This window comes from Apis florea, unplaced genomic scaffold (assembly GCF_048593485.1).
Source record: "Apis florea isolate Af1SG1 unplaced genomic scaffold, ASM4859348v1 contig_3493_pilon, whole genome shotgun sequence".
Classification (NCBI taxonomy): Eukaryota; Metazoa; Arthropoda; class Insecta; order Hymenoptera; family Apidae; genus Apis; species Apis florea.
In genome coordinates this window covers 1256567-1277729 of record NW_028256772.1, presented here as the reverse complement: position 1 = coordinate 1277729, position 21163 = coordinate 1256567, and the positions used below count along the sequence as shown (strand labels likewise).

General features: G+C 34.0%; 3 protein-coding genes across 3 annotated transcripts; 1 reads left to right on the top strand and 2 right to left on the bottom strand.

The window, feature by feature from the left end:
• Window positions 1–6042: 6042 nt before the first annotated feature.
• LOC105735386 (uncharacterized) lies at window positions 6043–10462 on the bottom strand. The gene is made up of 4 exons (XM_012486219.2): window positions 10147–10462; window positions 9220–9266; window positions 8575–8919; window positions 6043–7748 (listed from the first exon to the last, which is right to left on the bottom strand). The coding sequence occupies exons 1-4, from the start codon at window positions 10159–10161 to the stop codon at window positions 7028–7030; spliced, it is 1128 nt and encodes a 375-aa protein (XP_012341673.2). The 5' UTR covers window positions 10162–10462; the 3' UTR covers window positions 6043–7027.
• A 6252-nt stretch (window positions 10463–16714) lies between these two features.
• On the top strand, window positions 16715–19647 carry LOC105735391 (uncharacterized). Its single transcript, XM_012486228.3, has 3 exons — window positions 16715–16961; window positions 17913–17971; window positions 18626–19647. The coding sequence occupies exons 1-3, from the start codon at window positions 16947–16949 to the stop codon at window positions 19032–19034; spliced, it is 483 nt and encodes a 160-aa protein (XP_012341682.1). The 5' UTR covers window positions 16715–16946; the 3' UTR covers window positions 19035–19647.
• Window positions 19648–19738: 91 nt separating this feature from the next.
• LOC105735387 (uncharacterized) lies at window positions 19739–20678 on the bottom strand. The gene is made up of 2 exons (XM_086912993.1): window positions 20500–20678; window positions 19739–20430 (listed from the first exon to the last, which is right to left on the bottom strand). Exons 1-2 carry the CDS (start codon window positions 20676–20678, stop codon window positions 19803–19805), a joined length of 807 nt encoding a protein of 268 aa, XP_086769119.1. The 3' UTR covers window positions 19739–19802.
• Between the last annotated feature and the right edge of the window lie 485 nt (window positions 20679–21163).

The following is a 21163-nucleotide window of genomic DNA, read 5'->3' as shown; positions in this document are numbered from 1 at the left end:
TAACGTAGTGATTCTTATAATTTTTTTTTTTTTTCGAAAATTTGAAAGTAATCTTTAATTTTTTTTTTTTTATATATATATCTTATGAAAGCATGACAATAAATTCAAGCAATATTGTACAATTATACATCTTCAAAATCATACAAGATCAAGAATGAGACAAATTCAGTCATTTCGTAGTACTATATTCATCAATTTTAGTTAAATTAGATTATGTTGTTGTTTCAATTATAGATGATGTTTATAAGATATAAATAGAAGAGCAATGTTTGAATGATATTTAAAAGATAATATTTGAAACGTTATGAAGTCTTATTAATGAGACAATTGATCGATACAGTGTTACGAAATGATTGAATTATTTGTCTTATTTTTGATTTTGTATAATTTTGAAGATCATTGTATGACATTGTTTGAATTTGTTTTAATGCTTCCACATGTAAAAAGAATTTATAACATTTTATTTAAAAAATTGAGGATCGAATTGAAAGTATTGAAAAAAAAAATATATGAATTATTATGTTGTCTACAAAAAGCAATACAATTTTTTCTTCCATTATTTTTTCCATACATTAACTATTTTCGAGAAAAATGCAAATATCTTCTATATATGTGAATACTTAGAGAAACAGAATTGAAGTATTGTCGAAATAAACTTTATTTCACATTTTGATATTATAACATTTTATCTTTTAAATTGTCTACTTGAAAGATAGTTACATTTTATATTAACACTTGTTATTGTAACCAAACAATTGATGTATAAATTATATTGAAATTAATTTATTTCTCTAAGTAAGATAATTTTAATAAAATTTAGTTTAAATAAAGAATATAATTATTTATAATTTTTATTTATTATTTTGATTTCAAATGATAATTTGATTTCATATTAAAAGTAATTTGACGTGAAAGTAATTTTGCAAGATTAATTTTTTGAAAGAACCACTTGTGTTATAAATTTAATTGATTCGATGAATACGTGTTTTCATTATTTATTTTAAAAAAAATTTTTTTTAAAAAAGTAAATTATCGTTTTCTGATCTTTTTAATCGTAAAATTCGTAAAATTTACATTTGTCAATAATTAACAATAGATTATGATTTAATTAGCAATAAATTAGGTCTCCAGTAGAATCTTGAAAAAACAGAAAACAGGCACATACCTTGAAAAAATTCTGTTTCGTGACGTTTTGAGTGATCGATTTCTTTGTGAAACGAATTATTTTAATCCTGTAAAGAGAAAGTACGCAATAATAGTGAAAAGGAATTTTTTTTTTTTCCTATATTTTTAATAATCTCCAACTTCGCGTTGCAAAGTGATTAATTAATACAAAATTCGAAATTCAGAGTTAAAGGTTTATTTCTCATTAGGGAGAAAAACAAGAGAGCATTGCGTTACAAAATGAGAGTATAATTACTTTGATAATTCGTTCTAGAAAACGAGCTTCGTATCGTTAAAAAATTAACTCGTCAATGACTATCACTTTCATGCTTCGAATAATACTCTTACCTGATGCTGCAACCTATAAAGCCTCTCTAATCTAATCGAAATGGCCAATTATTTCTTATTAATATACATGCAACACAACGTAATATTATACATAAGCATAACATAAGTAATAATAAATTTCATGTAATAGGAAAAAAAAAAAAATTATTGATTTAATCTTTAAATCGGAGAATACTTGTCTCTTTCACCTTTTAAAACGCTGATACTTCTAAAATAAAGTTTAACAACTCATTAAATGCGATAACGATTCAATTTGTTGTTAAAAATATATGCGGTATTATTAATTGTACAGTTCTCATTATACGACGATTAAAATAAAAAAGTCTCTGAATTAAAATTTCAAATTCTCGGGCACAAAGGAAAGGAGAAAAACACGAAGGAAACTGGAACTCGGAGATCAAAGGCATTCCATCAATGACAGCTTCGTAAAATGCAACAATCGAGACCGCTCTTAAGATATCGTTTCTCGGGGAAAAAAGAAGAAAAAAGAGACGAAACTGGTTAAATCGTATGAAAGGCAACGTAACTCTAAAATACAACTGGTGAAACGGTGATCAAGAATCTCGACATTGACATTCTCAATGGAGCTGGACATTTCTCGGTTCGAAAAATGGCAGCGGAGAGAGAACAGTAACGCAGCCAGTCCAATGGCTTTTGATCGCAAATCGATTCCACACTGTTCGCTCTCGAGAGAAGGAAAGCGAACGATATCGCGCCTCTCCCTAATAGTTCGAAGTCACTTCGATCTTGGATTTCACTCGACTTCGTTATTACATTGAAACGAATTTTCAAACATTTCGAACAGCTTTGAACTAGTTTTTATCGATCGGGAAATTAAATAAAAATAAATTTCATTAAAGACAGTTGATAATTCGAGTAATTTTTATCGAAATTATCGAAATGAGAAATGACGCAAATGTTATTTACGTTGGATAACTTTAAATTTCTTCATTCGTTTTTATAACTTCCTTTTTAAAAGGAAATACTACGATAGGATTATTTGCAATTACAATGAATTAACCTGAAAGCCGATAAAGACTAAATACTGTCCGTAACAATTAAACAAACGGAAACAATAGCTATCCCAAGTGTAAAACAGTTTTCGCTTTCAACAGCAACGCTTGAGAACGTTCGGCCAATTATTAACTTCCTTAAGGTGATTGAGTAAAAGTGGAACAAGATTTTCTGAAGAGTGTTCGTCGAACCAATCTGTTAGACTAGATTTTAATTCGTTATTCATAAAAAGATTTGAAAAGATGTTGTACACAAGTATTGACTATATTAATCTCTTTTAAATTAAATTATTAGTTTTATATATGTTTGAGTGTTATTATATTCGTGAGGATCGAAATCAAAATAGAAAAATTGGCATGAAAAAATATCAGCCAAAATTTGTTTATTAAGTTACAATTGATGACTTGTGATGAATTAAGTGAGATAGCTTCATTTATTTAATTTTTATTTAATAAATTAAACAAGTTACACTTTTGGATTTATTTTATCTAATTTAGATATCAATTTTTGTTAAAGACTTTTAAAAATCCAAAAATGTGTCACCAATATATCGACACTTTGTTTTATATTAGATTCGTAGAAGCTCCAATGCTTCAAGGTGCTTCTTCGTCACAATTTGAACTATCTATCTATTATCAGTGAAATTTTACAAGTTTTAATCTTCGATGGATTTATTTGAATCCATTATGAAATTATCTTTGATAAATATTGTTATGATTATTTTTTTAATTGTATATAGAAAAAGTATATAAATATAAATAATAAAGAGTTTATAAAATGTGAAAAGAAAAATTGTTTATAAATTCAATTTTTTATTAGATCGTTCATTATTAATACAAATTTTAGTGACTTGTTTCTTGCCATCATCAAAAGTGAAATAAAATGTCTTTTGAAATAGCGAATGAATTAACGATAAATTAATAGTCTTTTGGTAATCATTGAGATGAAAATACATAATAATACGTATCAACGCAATGTGTATTCATTATTTTCTTAAAATGTCTTGAGATGATCATAAAATCTGAATATAATAATAATAAAGAACAATAAATTGCTACAATGTTTAATGAATCTGAAAATTAAAGACCTTATACTTATACATATTTACAATTATCAAATCAGATTTAATTTAAATTTTCCAACAAGAAAATGTGAGAAAAAACATTTTACAAACTTTTTTTCTTCTCTAAATATTTCATATGTATTTAAAAAGCGATTAATTAACATTAATTAAGAAAACTTGGTTAACTGAAATTAATATCTCGTAGATTATGCAGAATCTTCTTACAGATACTCTTTAAAATTATTATTTCATAAATTATTATGCAATTCAGATTGCATTTCGACCGCTCGAATCGCTCTATATCGAATGATTACACGCACTGAATGACGCTTCGTTCCTTGATTGATCAAACTTGAGATGATTCACTGCTCGCCGTTTCAATTAATGATCGTCTGTTGCCAGGGAATGAAATAGAAAGTGGCGGTATGTACACACGCGTAAAGGATCCGGTGAAAAAGGGAACACGAGGGAAAGAGGATTGGCGAGGATGAAATGAAAAGGCGAGGAGGGAGATCGAAATATTCGAGATCCAACATACCCTTTCACTTCTTCCATTTTCGTGTTCCGGCCTCTCGAGAGATTCTCCTCGCTCGAGGAGGGAACATTTTACCCCGCGCCACTTTTGCATCTCGTGACATTTCTCATTTCTTTTTTTCGAGATCTTTATTATTTATTATCATCTGTTGCCTTAATTTTCGTTAATTTTTAGATTCGAGTAAAAATGTCGAATATTGGCAGTTTCCTTGAAGACTTTCGAGGAAAAAGAAAGAAGTTTTCGTAAGATAAATCTTCATTTAGATTTGGTTCTTTTATTCATATTCATAAATTTACATAAATTTGCAATATGAAATCACTTTCATATTTTGAGAGAAATTATCGTGTCGAAATATTCGTCTCCTTTCTTTCGATTCGAGAAAAATATGGATTTATTGAATTAATTTTCGAAACTAGTGTTATTTCTATATTTTTCTATTCATCTATTTACTCGTAAAACTTGTAATTATATATTCTTCTTTTAAATAATTATTTAAAACATTTTAATATTCTAATGTTCCGACTAAGTTTTAATCGATAAGAAGAATTGTCTTTCAAACGTCTTCATTTCTGTTTTATCTTGAGAAACTTTTTTTCTCCTGATCTCTACATTATTTCTTTTTAGTTCTGTTAATTGAACGATTCGACGCTTTCGTTAATCGAGCAATATACTTTCGTTGAAGGAACGCCTCGGTGAAACCCTATTCTCCGATCTTTTCACCGGAAAAGAAAAATTTTTACCTTTCTTTTGAAAGGTGAAGTGGCTACATACCAAGCCAAAAATAGTCGTATTAAGATACACTTATTATTAAATACGTCCACGTTTTCCGCGTTTCTATTAGCATTGAGTAAAGAAAGTATAATCTTTGTCACTTCGTTCAACGAATACCTTTATCATTCAGTTTTCCTTCCTATTATTATGCAAACGTTAAAAAGGGGGGAGAAATAGTCTTCGTACCGTAACAATGGATTTTTATCGCGTTTTTCATTTTATTTCGATTATTCACCAATTTGTTTGATAAATGATAAATGTTATCAACAGTTATCATAGAGTTTATTTGACGAATCTATTAATTCAATTTGATCTAAAGTTTCTGTTCCACTGTTCGTTTCAATAATGGTAATCTTGTTAACAACAATCCTTTCCCTCTTGCAATTTTTCTCTCTCTTTGAAACTTCTCTTGAACACTTATTCATATTTTCTTAAAAATAACCAATACTGCAGATTATTATTATTATTATTATTATTACGACGATCTTTCCCAACTCGATCGATGATAATTCTGTTGAAAATTACTTCCGATAAAAAAAAAAAAAAAAAGAAAGAAAGAAAAAGAAGCAACTTTTAAAAAGGAAATTCGAAACGAGTCTCGATCCAATTTAAAATATCACGCGGCGCGAGATCCACGAGAAACTCGTAAAGGAATGGTCGTGAATGCTCCCGTGGCGTTGACCTTCCATGTTGCACGTGAACGTGTCTCGTGTAATAAAGAGAGCCTTCTCGAGGGGGGGGAGAGGCGGAGGCGGCGAGCAGAAAAGATCGAGAGGATCCCTCTCGTGTCCTCTCGCGATAAAGCGACTTTCTCGACTTTCGAACGTTCAGCCGGTCATCGGACCTCGGAGTGAAAGTAAACGGAGGAAGATGTGATCTTGGCATTCGATCTTTATTTTATTCTTGTTAGGTCGATCCGTCTTGGATCGCCGGTTAAGCGCTTAATTTTTAAACTTGGATCTTGAGAGAATTTTAATCTTGCTTAATATCTTTTTAAATGGTATTCGAAAAATCGGAAGGGAGATCAATGGAAGGTAATCGAAGATTCAGAGTTATATGTTGATGATCGAATTAACTGTTGAAATTTTGTCCAAAGATATTTGCTTGTGCGAATCGTCTGGATTTAATTAAAGGAAGAAGAGGAGTGTGTATTTTATTTTTTGTTTTATTAGAATCTCGTTGTCGTTCCTTAGAAAAATAAAGTTCATCTCGTCTCGACGATTAAATGCTATATTGCACAAATGCTAACACATACACGCACACGCGCACGCACAACTAAGGATAGAAAAGTTATTAATTAATTATTAATTAACTAAGGACAGAAAAATAAGTCAATCATTTTTCTCCCTTCGATGCGTACAATTTAAACGATTCGCGAGTTTGGTGCAAGAAAGGGGGAAAAATGCAATCCTCGGTTTTCGAGTAACTTTCTAAAGAAGAAAAGTGTGCTTGCTTATCTCGTCTAACTGTCCGTCGCAAAAAAAATGGTGGATAAAAAGAAAGATTACTTTCACTCGAAGAGCATAGCACACGTTAGACGCATAGTGTGACAAATACTCTGTTGCATGTCGATTTTGAATTATGCGATTATAAGACGGATATTAAATTTCTCAACTTTCAAAATCACAAATCATTTTCACAAATCGATCGAGCTTAATTTCTCGATATTTCTAATTAATATCTAATCTAGTCACAAACTTCAATCGTTACAATGTAAAACACTATTCCATTTTTAAATTCATAGTGAAACGAAATCGAAAGATAAATATTTAGAATATATAATTAGTTTGTAACATGTCAAAATTTAGAATGATCTTTTTTCCTTGCACTCAAAGTGCCATTTGTAATTATATTGGCCGTATACAATACGAAATAAAGCGAACAAATTGTCATTTACCATGCTTGTAGATAGAAAACTTGGGTTTCCTTGAGAAAAACTTTTTATTCTAAATTTCACCTCTAATTACGAAAAACGTTTAAAACGTTCCTTCTATGCCTTCGAAGAAACAACCTTTCTCCGCGAACGTGTTAATCTAATTGCGCACGGGTCCCTCCTCCATGCATGTCATCATGAAAAGATACTCGTTTGAAAGAGAGCGTTTAAAACGAAATCCAAATTCTCTCCGTATAATCTATCCATGAACAGGCTGCGCGATAGTCGGTATCGCCACGCTCACCGGCACGGAGACGGTGCTATAAGGAGAGGCGTGAACAGGCATTCTGAAATTCTGCGGCTGCTCCATAGTGTCCTCCTTGACGTCGTATCCTTGCTTCGGTTGAGCGAAGCTCGTTGGCCAATCGATGGAGCCACTGAAGCCTGCAGCGACCGAGCTGCCATCTGTCGAGTAACTCGCCGCCACGTGCTGGCTTTGATAATTGTTGGCAAAAGCGGTGGCCGGGTTGGACAAGAATTGCGGCCAGGATTTGGTCATCTCTTGAAGCTTCTGCTGATACTCGTCCAGTGCCACCGTGTCCCTCAACACGATCCCCTCTTTACTGCCGCCGATGGTGGCCGATGGGACGCCACTCGGCAGCAACACGCCATCTTGCGGTTGAGCAGGCACGCTCTTGTACAGATCCACGCCCTTCTGTTGCACCAGAAGAATCTGAGAATCCTTATCCGAGGCAAAGGCTAAAGGGTTGTTCCCAATGATGTCCTTCTCGATTGATCTCGAGGAATAGAACTTTTTGCGATCGTTCCGCCTCTCGTTGTAGTTTAAGGCGGTCTCCGGGTCGGGGAAGAAGGTTTCCGGATACGAGGATTCGTACGATTGTCCCGATGGCGAGTAGTCGGAGTCGGGCGAGGAAAATTCTGGCTCCGGTTGGTAGCTTTGTTCCTGCAAGCTTGGCTTCCTGAAAACGATGAGAATAATGTAGGTAAAACAGTTCAATAAAATGGATATTGCAGGCATTATAATAGGAATTAAAATTTCCATTTCATCTAACAGCTTTATTCTTAGCATAGCACGAAGAGTAGAAGATACCAATGAATTAAAAAATTATTTTGTACAATCTTATTGAAGTAACTTTATTCTAACTAAATTCATCTGTTAAAATATTAGAAGAGAGAAGTCTTTTAATTTTCGAATTATGAAGGATAAGAATTAAATTTCATAATATTTCTAAATGATTCGTTCGCGCTATGTTATATTTGTTTATCGAAAATTTATTGAATATATACTTAGTTGAAATTGGAGTAAGAATATTGGTCTGAGAAATTGAACGGTTGTTCTACTGGCTGCAGTAGAATGTTTTACGGATGGCCAGACAAGTTACTGATCGTTGAAAATTCGATCTCGAAAGTGATCTTTTATCATATATTTATATATTTCGACATGTATAGTGCGCATAAAATGCAATTTAATTTCAAATTCTCAATATAAAATACCGATTACTTTCATACATTTCATTCAAAAAGTAAAAAGAAGAATATAAAGTCAAAATTAATAAATTACAATATATATATATATATATTAATCTTTCATTTTAATTCTATTAAATAAAATAATTACAAATGAGACGTTAAACTGAGACTTCGAAAACTGAAAATTCTTAAAAAAATTAACGTATTATTGTTAAATTTGTGTTCGAAGAGAAAAGAATTTTTGAGGAAATATTAAATTACTAAAAAAAGTATACTTTGGATACATTTTATTCCATCTCTAAAACACATTCTCACCTCTCACGACCAAATGAGAAACTGCCTTTGATCTTGTCATAAGGGATGTAACCTTTTCCAAACGAAATTGCGTGGCTGATGTCCTTCCCATAGGGAACACGCACGTGGTTAACGTGCTCGTAGCCTTGATCGAAGTCGTCTCCTCCGTGTGGGAACGGAGGGCTTCTGTACACGGACTTTTTCGAGAAATAGTGGGCGGATGGGCCGTGATGGTACTTGTGGTAATGAACTTCGTTACCTAGGGACGATTTTCTGAAACGTGGCTGCCACGATGGTGCCAAACCACCACCACCACCATGGTACATGCGTCTCGTCTGTTGCGGAATCACCAGTACCACCTTGTTGCTGTGAAATAGAAAAATCTTGCTGAAATACAATTTTCAATTCAACTCTGTTGAAAATCGTATAAGCATTCAATCGGTTCAAAGTGAATCTTTCGACTCTCTACTTTTTCTATTTTATTTTATATAAGTTTTGTGTACGTTATAATTTTATAATATTATTTATATTTGCAGTGGAATAAGTGCATGAACTCTGAAAATGATTTGAGTGATTCTTAAATGATTCGTAAATTGCGTTACAAAGTTTAGAATTTGATACGGTCTGATAACGGAGGATTACGTTGCAATTTGCAAGGATACTTACGCATAAGTGATCAGAGGCTCGCTCGTTAGCAGCAACGTGCAGAAAGCCTGTAAACAGGGAGATCGAATGAGATATATTTTTTTGGAAATAAGAAATTCCTTATGCATATAGCATGTAAAAATAGAATTTTATTTAATTTCAAAGATCATCGTTTGAGTAGAAACCAATCATCACCCAATTGGTATTTGTTGCAATCTGATTAATCTTGATTAACGAAGCGTGTAATAATAAAAATTAAAAGCTCAAATGTTGAAGTAAAAGATAAAATTTCTCTCGATTCGATATTTCGTTTCAATTGCTTGTTACAAATGCGTATATTTATAATTCTGTTCAATTTTTTTGTTCAACTTACAACTTCATAATTCAATAATCAAACATTTGATATATAATTTAAGAATTTTAAATCCTCGTTGCATCGATTTAATTAAATAAAATATTAATTTCTATTGGATACGCACATTACAACGTGCAATTATAAATTGCATGAGTTTTTTGAATTTTCGAAATTGTATCGAAAAATCTTCTTTTATTCAATTCTTTCTTATTATTCATCAAAACTGAAATTCATAAACTTGACACGTTCGCTACAGCATTCATTACGTGTCAATATTTTTATTATAAATTTTTAATATCCGTTTACCATTAAAAAGAAAATTTAATTTACTTACTATTGCGAGTAACAAAAAATAAAAAATCGTTAAAATAACGAAATATTAAATAATTTTTCAACGACAACATTTCAAATTCTTTTCCACACACGTTGCATATTATAAATCCTCTGATAATTCTCTTCAAAAACCGAATATTGCTCTCTTGAATCAATAACAACTACAAACTATTTGAGTATCAAGAATTTCACTTACAATCTACGTGCTCAACGTCCAACGAAAATAAACTTTAAAACCGGACAGCAAGTAATCCACTTACCGATATATACCTCATGTTGCCAGCTCGGCTCGACGACAAAAGAAATTGGATCCCAAGTTTGGGGGGTCGTTGAAAATGGCGGATGGATCCGCGCCCTCGACGAACGCGCGCAAGGCTTCGGCCGTGCGTCTCTCGAACCGATTGCGAACAAATTGCGGGAGGCTGGTGCACGGCTGTTCTCTTTTATACAAGATAAAAAGAGCATAATCGTTGGGCGAGCGTGTGCACCTCCCACCGGCAAAGGAAAGAGATCGGCCGGTGGCGTGCCGATACGAAACGGCCGGTCGAGCGCGAGCCGGTTGCAATTTTTGTCCACGGGGAAATCGACACTTTCTTCTCTTCTCTTCTCTAGGCGGCCGCGCCCCGCGCTTTCCAAAACTCGACCAACAAGAACCAAGGAGAATCGGCATACTCGAGAGAGGAGGAGGAGGATAGAAGGTTGATAGACCTTGAACCTGATTTCGTGGGAATTGTGGTCTCGTTGTTGTTGAAGTTTTTTTTTCTTTTTTAATAAAGATGGATTTGATCGTATCGTCAAATGTTCGAAGAATGGCAAGAAAATTTTTATCTAAGCTTCGTTTCTTCGTGGATAATTCGTGTTGGAAATTATTTTGGAGCTGATTTCAGAAATGGCAAAACTCGTTCGAATTCCATTGAGAAATCACACTCGTCACCTACTTTCATTAATGCAGCCCTATCGTATTTCAAGCAGCTAACTCGTTCACTCTCACATAATCGAACTAGTTCATGGCTACATTGATCGGAGAAGAGAAGCAAAGCCGGGTTCTCTGGTTTGTAATGGATGAAATATCATCGTATCTTCTCTCGAAGAATCTTCTTTCGTCTAATTCTTTTATATCGTATTATGCCTACTCTCTAATTTCGTATGCTAATCGGAGACGCAACGATGAAATAAAAATCTTAGTTTATTCGTGTTTTCAAGTTTCCAAACGAGGGAAAACCATTTCTGAAACTATTCGTCAAAATCATCGCGATTTTTAAATTGGAAAAAAAGAAAAAGAAAGAAACGAAAAAAAACAAATGATAAATGAGTGAAAGTGATAATATTGAAAGTCTCGTAGACTGATATTTTCTCGATTGTGATTAAAAAAAAATCGCAGAAATCTCTGTCACGATCGAATAATATCTTTATGCTTGTAGATTCGAAGAGAAAAAGAAGTTTAAGATTAATTTAAGGAGGAAGGAAATTGATCGAACTGGCAATTTGCTGAAGTGTGTACGCGCTTATCAGCGCTACAGATAATGCGGTAATAGTGAAATCTAAAGAAGGAGTAACATCGATTTAGGAGTTACACACGTGTTGTGAACGATCACTTTCTCTCCTCCTCGAGGAATCTCTCCTTCTTCTTGCATGACTATCTTGCATCTAAGTGTAGTAAAATCTTGATGGAGCCATATAACCTTGAGCCATCGTTCAGATAGACAGTTTCGTTCGTGGAAATTTGCTGCCAGGAGACAGTCTTTTGATTAATTATATCGAGACGACACGACGCATAAGCATGTGACGTAATTGAAATTCCACATGATGATGCAAAAGCGATGCTTTTAGCTCTGCTCGAAGCGAAAACTACGTTTTCGCGTAAATTTTATTGCGTTGGTATTTTTTTACATTTTTTACATATACGCGCGCAATGTTTACAATGACGATAATAAAAAATACGATAAAATTATCAAATAATCAATTATCAATTTTTTCAATTTACAAATTAAAAAAAGTTATTTCATCTTTATTTATACGATTAATCAACGATCAAAAATTAGAATAAGAAAAGTAATAATCTTTCTTCTTGCATTATATTTTAAATTTATAAAATAAAGGAGAAAAATATTCGCATCATGACGGATTCTAAGAAAATTATAAGAAGAAAAAGAAAGAAAGAAAGAGAGAAGATGAAAATAATTTGATGATCGTGCGCGATTCAAACAAGCACGAAAGCAAAGAAAATTATTTGTAAGAATCGTATTCGTGAATTTATTCCGTTGATACGAATTTTACTGGGAGAGAGTAAATGACTTTAATAGAGAAATTCATTATGCCAAAGTATTTACGTAAAGTATATTTACATATGATAATTTATTTACAAATGTTCGAATAATATTACGAACGATACAACATCGTTCGAATTATGGCGCGAATTTCGAATTTAAAAAAAATAAGTAAGCATATAAATAAGATGCATACGCACTGTGACAAAGATAAAAATACGAGTCGAGTAACGTTGCGAACGATGTAGCGTCGACATTTTTTTCATAACATCATGTATCGATCGATCTACATTCTTGAATTCCATCGAGCGAAAGATTTTTCACTCTGCCGTGAACGACCGTTTAATGAATCGAAGATCAAGGTCCTTTCTGCTGATCCTGTTACTTTCTATCGGTCTCGACGAACATCTATCTTGGTATGGAAATGCGAGAAGAAGGAATCGTGAGTCACAGAGAAAGACTAACTTCCTGGGTCATATCGACGATTTTATCTTATTTTATTTATTATTTTTTTCAATAATTGCTTCTATCTTATAGCTTTATTATTACATTACAACGATATCGATAACTATAATTATAATTTCGCTATAAAGAAAGATCCAGAATCAGTCTGAACTCGTTTTAAAATCTCTACTTTCACAGCTCCGACTTCGTTTTCTTCAAAGATGTTTTTGCAACAGACGGAAAAGCAAAGGTACTTTTCTTCTCCGAAAAATTTAAAAAGTTCAAGTCAGTTATGAAAAATCCACACTTAAGACTTAAAAATTAACACTCTCCCCTTTTCAAAACTTGTCGATACGATTAAACAAAATAAAATTCAAATACGAGTTTATATCCCTGTGCAAAAATATATTAAAAGTAAACCTAATTGAGCGGAAGAAATATAACAAATCCTTCAGAATTTTTACCTTCTTCGAATCGATATATAATAAACCTGTTGAAAAATTAATCGATCGGATTTATTTAAAATAACGCGTCAAAGTATACTTTCGAAAAGTTTAAACACTTAGGCTTATAACCTTCCTTGAATATCTAGAATAGAGTGGAGATTTCACTGTCACGGTCCCGCGATCCTCGAGGGGGGGGAAAAAAAAAAGAATAAACGCGTTGCTCGTTTTTGTTTTCGCTCCGCGATCGGAATGCGCGCAATCCGAGCGCGGGCCGATTTTACGAGGCGAGGCGAGATCGGTTTCCCTTTCTCTGATCGTGTGGAGCACGCGATCCTAGATGGATCGATTTACAGGCCGCCGATTTCTATGAATCCTCCCTCTACGGATTCCTTCTCGAACGCGGATGGATACGCTTGGTCTCGTGAAAGGGAACACGCAACTAACTGGCCCGGTGAAACGCCATCGAGAAGAAACTTCCAACTCGGGGAAAGAGATACATTTTCTCCGGCAAGGAATCTTGGAAATACCTTGCCCTCGATATCGCGACGTGAGATCTATTGTGATCGCCGATATTCCGTGAAATATTGTCCATATTTTCCTTTTTGCAACTTGTTGCGCGAATCGTAAGAGAAAATCGTGGAACAACAATCTGAACTGAATTTTTAAAGCGTGAAATCATCGCTTTCACTGTTTTCCTAGAGTTTTTTTTTTTTTTTTGGCGTAGCATAATAAAAGATACTTCTCTTTGGAAAAAAAAAATTGGATGTAAACAAAATTTTTTTCGAATCACTGAATCCATTTGTCGAGTTGGAGATTGAAATCTTCTTATTATTGAATTTTAAATATAACGAAGAAAATTCAAGAAAATGATGATGATGGATCATTGATCTTTTTTTTTTTTTTTACAACATATAATAATTTCTTTTTGTTTATACGTAGAACTTTTATTATTTCAAAGAAGAAAAACTTTAAAATAACAACTTTGATAAATATGAAAATTTCAAAATTCAAATTTTGAAAACAAATTGTTTGACGACAGAGAATGGAATAAAAAATCAAAACTTCCAAAGGGAAAGACTTTTTCTTTTCTTTGTAATATTTTCTTTTTTTTAAAATATATGCAAATATTCAAATAATATTTATAAACAATTCTCAATGCACAAAGCTTATATCTTCCTAGCAATGAAATTATATTTATATATCATGCTACCTCGCTATATCGATTCCATCGACTGTACACTCTTGATCACGCAATCTTTTACTCAGGATCAAGTTTAAGATCAAGTTCATATCGGTTTATATCTACTGAATTACTATCGTAACAGCATCACACGAGACATGTATACACGTAACATTTAGATAAAAGTTGGCAATTTGTCACTGATGCTTCTTCTACTCGTCAATCAAATCAGTCGTTAAAATTGCTGCATCTTATTAGTGGAGACATACAAGAGAGTCAACTTTCGTTCTTTTAATTAATCATTTATAGTTGGAGATATAATTTAATATTAGATTTCAAAAAAGTCACTTACACAAACATGAGTATTATCGTAATCGTTAATTGAATAATTGGTTAAGGTTATACATTAATCAATCGATTGATCAACCATGAAGTGATTAATTATTGCATTTATTTTATTTAATCAGCTGATTAGTTACTGTCTTGCGAGTTTTTATACCCATTTACAACAAAGTATAAATATTTTTGTACCAAGATTTAATTAATCGTCAGCTTCCTTATTTGCTTCGAGTTTATAAATTTATGGAACATTAATAAATTGTTTTTAAATTAATCTCACTTTCTAAATGTTTCTAATATGAGACTTTATGCTATTCTTCTATATAAGATATATAAAATTATAGTAGAAACATATTTTTGAATTACTATTTGTGTGCTGTTAATATATTATAATTTTCACTTCTTGTTATAAAATGCACAAAATGCTACAAATGGAGCCATGTATTTATTTGTTCAAATTATCTTGAAGAAACGAAAAAGAATAAGTGATTTTTTAATTTTAGATATAAATAATTTTAATTTATCGATATAAACCAGTCTTTAATTAATGCTTCCTTTTCGTTTCATTGGATACCCGAATATTATATTATTATTGTATGATAATTGATATGATATGACAATCGTTCGCCATTTACATTCAGATTAAAATAAATTAATTGAATCTTTATTAAACAAGTAGTTTGTAATTTAAATATTTTTTGTATTCAAAAATATTTTTGATCCTATCAAATGGAAACATTAAATAAAATATTGCGTCTTCGATGCAAATTTTCGAGATTAATTTATACTATGACACGATGTCATAATTTTAATTGAGATTAATTACGGAGTGATAAAATAATACTTTCGAGACGATCTCTTAGATCTCAGAAATTATATATAAGTGGAACATACGAGTGCATTATAATGACGAATAATTTAGCTGGTATTCTTTTTATCAATTAACTATAACTATATTTATTTATAGTTAAGATGAGATTAAGATGAACACATTTCATTTTGATGGAGTAATAATAAAATATTTTATGCAGCTTAAGACATTGCTTAAGACATTCACTGTAAATTCTGTTTATCTCTTGTATGAATTATTATGAAACTTCTACGACTTTTAATTAATATTCTGTGAATAAAATTTACATTCTAAAACTTGCGTATAAATTGATGTGTAAATGAATAAATCAGTTATATAAATCAATTGATTCGATATTGGAGAGTTTTTTCTCGAAGAATTTGAAAATTAATAATCAAGACACGAAGGAAGATGAGATTTAAATAACAAATATACTTATTTTTTGATACATACATTTGTCACAAAATTTATTATTTAAATTAATTAAATCAATTATATTAAATTTTAACTAAAATTAAATCATTGATGATTAACATAATCTGAAAAGAAAATTTAATATTAGAAATAATCAAACTCACTGTTTTGAAATACAAAGTAGATATAATATCATGAACATTGATGTAACAATTATACATAAAGACAGAGGAAAAAAGAATTTAATTTTGTAGAAACAAACACAAAGTATAATCCAAAGAAATACGATAAATTTCATTGCAAATCTCGCGTAAGTCAAAAATTTCTCCGCGAAGATCCAAGATCCCAGAAACTAACCTCAAAAAGAAAATCTATCCAAAAGAGAGAGTGAAAACAAAATAATCTCTAAAAAGAAACAAAAACAGAAGAATAAAACACTCGAAAACACGGAAAAGTTTTACGGTTCACGTAACATAACCTCGTCTGCTCGACCGTGATCCACCTGTATCCACTGCTTTCGAGCGTCTCTCTCCTCGATCGGTAAAAAAGAGTCATCCCAGACGTTCATCTCGTTAACCAAACGAGTGAAACAAACCGCGAGTGCACCCACCTCGTCGTGTTACGACGGTGATCTTGATCTTGGCCGTTCACCCAACCCAAGTCCAGCTTTCATTAAAAAGACGATAGTACACTGTGTGTGGCAAAGGCGGTGGAGACGCGAGGTGGCGTCGAAACGGATCGGAACGGATCTAGGAACGTGTAGAAGAGGAAATGAACAAAACGATGGGATCGAGGTGAAGGGTAGGCAACTTTAGGTGGAGGGGGTGCGCTGGTCCTCCGTTTTTTGCCACGTCTTCTCTATTAGACGGTACTCCTTTCACGTGCATCAGTTTTACGCTTGCAAAAGATTCCCTTTCATTCTTATCCAACTCCAATCACGTACATGTATAAAAGCGGCGAGCGTGTGCACAACCGTCAGCAGATCAAAACCGCGGCTGAAACCGCCAACTGTATCGCGAAGGATAGGAACCGGTAGTTCTTTCACGCCTCTATTATTGGCCCTCGAATCATTCCGCTCCGAGCTGGTCTTTAAACTAACGAAACCAGTGGGTGCAACACGATGACCAAGCTCGCGGTAAGTTAATTCTCGGCTTGAAACTCGGCTTGAAGGTTGCGCGGGAAATTTGAAAAGATTTTTCTTTCCTCTGGCGAATTATTGGTAATTTGATTCGTAAAAATTAGAATAACTGAATTTGAGATAATTGAATAATGAAAAATTCGAAAAATTTTTTAGATGATACGATCATTTTGGATAAATCGATCGTTAAAGTGAATTTTTTAGCGAAATTTTTGGTATTTATTATTATTTCGAGAATAGAATATTTTATATTGGATTAATGTAATTCGAGATAATTTGAATTTAAAATAGTGTGTTATAAATAAAAAATTTAATAAAAAGAAGGAAACTAAATTAACAATATATAAAAAGTTTCATTAATGTTTTTCTTATTTTTGAAAAAATTCTTCTACTAAAAAAAATTCTCAATGTCTTTGAATAAAATGCTCCATTTAATGTTCCTTTTTCTTTTATTTGTCAAGATATGTTGCAATATTCCATGAATTTTTTACTTTTTAAATAAGACAAGAAAACTTGCACGAATTTTTGAGAAATAACAAAATTTAACAATTCTTTATAACTAAAAGATTTTGATACAGAATTTTGAGGAAATCAGAATTTATTGGGGAAAAAATTTAAAAATTTCCTAGAAACCTTCTCAAAAAAGAATTGTCCTATCAAGAGAATGTTGGAGAATTCTTATAGTTTAATCCGAATTACAATCACGAAAATCATAAAAGACGAAATTTCACGTATTTCACATTGCAGAAAAAAATCCCATTAAATTAAAATTTCTCTATGCGTAAAATACGATGCTCGTTTAAAAAGTTACTCCAAGAAAATTCCAGTAGCAATTTAAACTCGCTTAAATTTCTCTCGATATACATATTTTGCATGTATAATGCCAATATTCAGAAATTTTCCACGCTGGTTAAATCGAGTTTTTTCTTTTTTCTTTTTTTTTTCCAGGCCGTCTTTGTGGTTGCCTCTTTGCTCAATTTCGCCTCCGCAGGACACCACGGTGGACAGTGAGTTTCTTTTACGTCCGTACGCAATATGTCGTCCACGGCTATTTGCCATTTACTGTAATCAAGCGGAAGTGTAGCTATTTACCAGCAATCATAAATCAAAGTAACGAACCATGAAGTCGACCCACGACTTTCTCTAGATATTTTGCTTATCGACGGTCAATTTTCCTCCAACAACCGTTATCCTACGTAAGAATAAACCAGAACGAATTCGTTCTTTCCTATTCAATGATTCAGGAAGCGTTTCGTTTCTGCGTCATTACGCGCACGATCGTCCGTGACGAAATTGACAAAAAATTAATCGAAAGAGTTAATATTTTAACTCGCTTATCATTCACAAGATACATATAATCGACGTAAAATATAGTGTCAATGAAAATGAATTCTTTATACACACATATATATATGTTTTGATACTGCGAAATAGACGTGTCCCTAAAGACTTTTTGATGATTAAACCACTGTATACAACAACATGAATTTCCATTTTTCTTATAAATTTTTTTATTAGAAAGTTGGACGAGAACTTTTCCCATCTATAAATGCCACTCGATGGTGGAGAAAATAGTTATTTCGAATCAAAAAAAAAAAACATACATTCATCTGTGAAAAAACATTAAGCCAAAGTAAAAGTAATTCGAATAAAATTTCCAGCGATCACGTGGTGATCCACGTGCCCTACAAGATCAAGACGATCCATCACACGCACACCATCACCAAGCACATCCACCACGGCGGCGGGGGTGGCGACAAATACGAGGTGCTAGGGTACACGGTCGGTCACCCCATAGATTTGGGAGGTGGCCACGGTGGTTTCGGTGGTGATTTCGGAGGCGGCGGTGGCCACGACTTGGGAGGCGGCGGCGACTTGGGCGGCGGCCATATCGAATACAGTGGCGGCGGCGGCGGCGGCGGTGGCCACATCGAATATGGCGGCGGTGATATCGGCGGAGGGTATGGGGGCGGTGGAGGATTCGGTGGAGGCCATGGAGGCAGTATTGGTGGCGGTGGATTTGGAGGAGGAGGAGGCCTTGGTGGCCACGAAGACTGGGGTGGCCATTAACGGGATTGTTGTGCTGCCAATTTTGGGAGGGGAACGGTAGTTTTCTTTGGAAAAGCTCGATTGGCCGTTCGAAGCGCGCTTTCGACTCGATTTTATCCTGTTTCGTCGGATAAGAAAATATTCTCAATTCTTCGTTCAGTTTCCTTTTTTTTCTTCTTCTCGAGAAACCTTGCAACGGTGGCGATGATTATCAAGCGTGTAATTGTACAGTTGTCCAGCTTTCGCTATTATAATAATTCTTTTATGAGATTTTAAAATTGAAAAAGGAAATTGGAATACGTAAAAGTACTTCCATTTTCGAGAAGGTTTTACTAGAAAGCATATCGAAATTGCGCTTCAAAGACAAGCATCCACATTTTCACATTTTAATCGTTATTTTCATTTCTTTCGATGCCAATCGACTTTTTATCACTCTGCCACTTACCTCTCGTCCTAGTCTTTCTATTATCGTACTTCGTACTTGTTAATGTAAATATTGTTATTCGTGTTTCTTTTTTTTTTTTTTTTTTTTAATATTGTTATCCCATGTTATAATACATCGCGGTTCGAATGAATCTATGTATAATTACGTCGTGAGAAAGATTGATTAAATTGCGTGTGTACCTGAAAAAAATCGCTTCCCTTTCGCATTATATTTCCTCTCTCTTTTATTTATCACGCTTAACTTAAACACAATCAATAAAAATTCATATCGAATCACGTACAACATAAACAGATTGGAACAAAATCTTTCCAATCTTGTACAGATTTTACGAAATCTCTACGATTTTACGAAATCTTTCCCGCTCTCCGACCTTCGTGATGACGTTTGTCCCTGGTATTCTCGTACTCCACGTCGTCGACCAAGTATCTGCCGGCGCCCGTCTTCGTTTCAAACTCGTCCTTGAAGCCGTCTCCGCCTTGCTCCCCTTGCTCCTCGCGGCGATCCTCGTGGAACTTGCGCGTCTGATCCGCTCGAACGTGCCCGCTCTCCACCTCCCCGCCCTTCCTGTACCCCTCCTCGTAATTGTAAGACACCGTCTCCGTGTTTGGGGGCAAGTCCTCGTCCACGTCCTCGTGCACCGCGTAACCGTCACGATCCCTCTCCTCCTCCAGTTCGTTGCCCTCCAGCGAGGGAAGCTCCTTGTGATAATCGTGGAGATGCTTGTGCTTGCGCCGTTTCTGATTCCGTTTCTCGTCGTGATAGGTCTCGTGGTCGAGCTCGTGATCCCCGTACTCGTCCCTGTGATTGTGGTAGCGGCCACGAGTCCACGAGCTCCAATTCGAGTGGTACTCGTGCCTCTGCTTGTAGGCTCTCGTGGGTTTCGTAGGCGTTGGCACGTGGACGTGGAGGAGCACCGTCCTCGTGTGAGTGTGGTGGTTGATCACGTCGGGCACGAGGATCTTGAGGTGCAGGCTGCGAAAAGGGAATTAGAGAGTGGGTCTCCTTGGGAGAAAACGATCGTTGACAATTCGAGGAACTTACCGTTTCGAAGTTACACCGACGTGCATCGTCGCTTGGTTCAGCAGAAGGAGGCACAAGTAGTTGAGGAGTTGCTGGAAAAGAATGTAATTGAGATAATTGATCTCTTCTCGTGTGTTTATTATATACAGTTTTGGATACTTTGGAGTATTTGGAATATTTCTATATGCTTTCGTTACCATGTTGCTCGTTCGAAGAGAGCAAGTATCGAGAACAGTGGTTCAATTTCGTTTGACATCTGCTGGCACGCTCCTCGTTTATATTCCGCCTTCTGTGAACGGGGAATACTATGAAATTGCGAGATTATCATTTTACGGACGATCAACCACTTTCGCCGTTTCGAGATATGCTCCGTCTGCCAATCCGCTTCGAATTCGACACGCCTTGGGAAAAATGTGTCAACGTGGACGGTGGTAAGGTCATTGCCACGCCGGAAGGAGGATTATTGTTCAATAAACGCGGTTATCGATCGTTGCTGCGGTCGCTTCTCTATTTTTTACTTCGCTTGTTTCACTCATTTATCGACGTAAATGTAAAAAGAAGTAACGATGGAATCATATCTTTGAACGAAATAAAGTTTTATTCCTCTTTGTTGGAAAGAAATAAGATCTCATTTTAATGCATCGTATTTATACTGTTTGTACTTAATTATCGTATTATATTTAAC

Bases quoted from the DNA above. Each gene is read 5' to 3' on its own strand.
- LOC105735387 (XM_086912993.1), bottom strand. From the start codon at position 20,678: ATGGTAACGAAAGCATATAGAAATATTCCAAATACTCCAAAGTATCCA. The intron at 20,431-20,499 runs GTAAGTTCCTCG...CCCTTTTCGCAG, and splicing joins GTCGGTGTAACTTCGAAACG to CCTGCACCTCAAGATCCTCG.
- LOC105735386 (XM_012486219.2), bottom strand. The intron at 8,920-9,219 runs GTAAGTATCCTT...TCTATTTCACAG, and splicing joins GAGCCTCTGATCACTTATGC to CAACAAGGTGGTACTGGTGA. The intron at 7,749-8,574 runs GTGAGAATGTGT...CATCGTTTTCAG, and splicing joins TTCTCATTTGGTCGTGAGAG to GAAGCCAAGCTTGCAGGAAC.
- LOC105735391 (XM_012486228.3), top strand. The intron at 17,972-18,625 runs GTGAGTTTCTTT...TAAAATTTCCAG, and splicing joins GCAGGACACCACGGTGGACA to CGATCACGTGGTGATCCACG.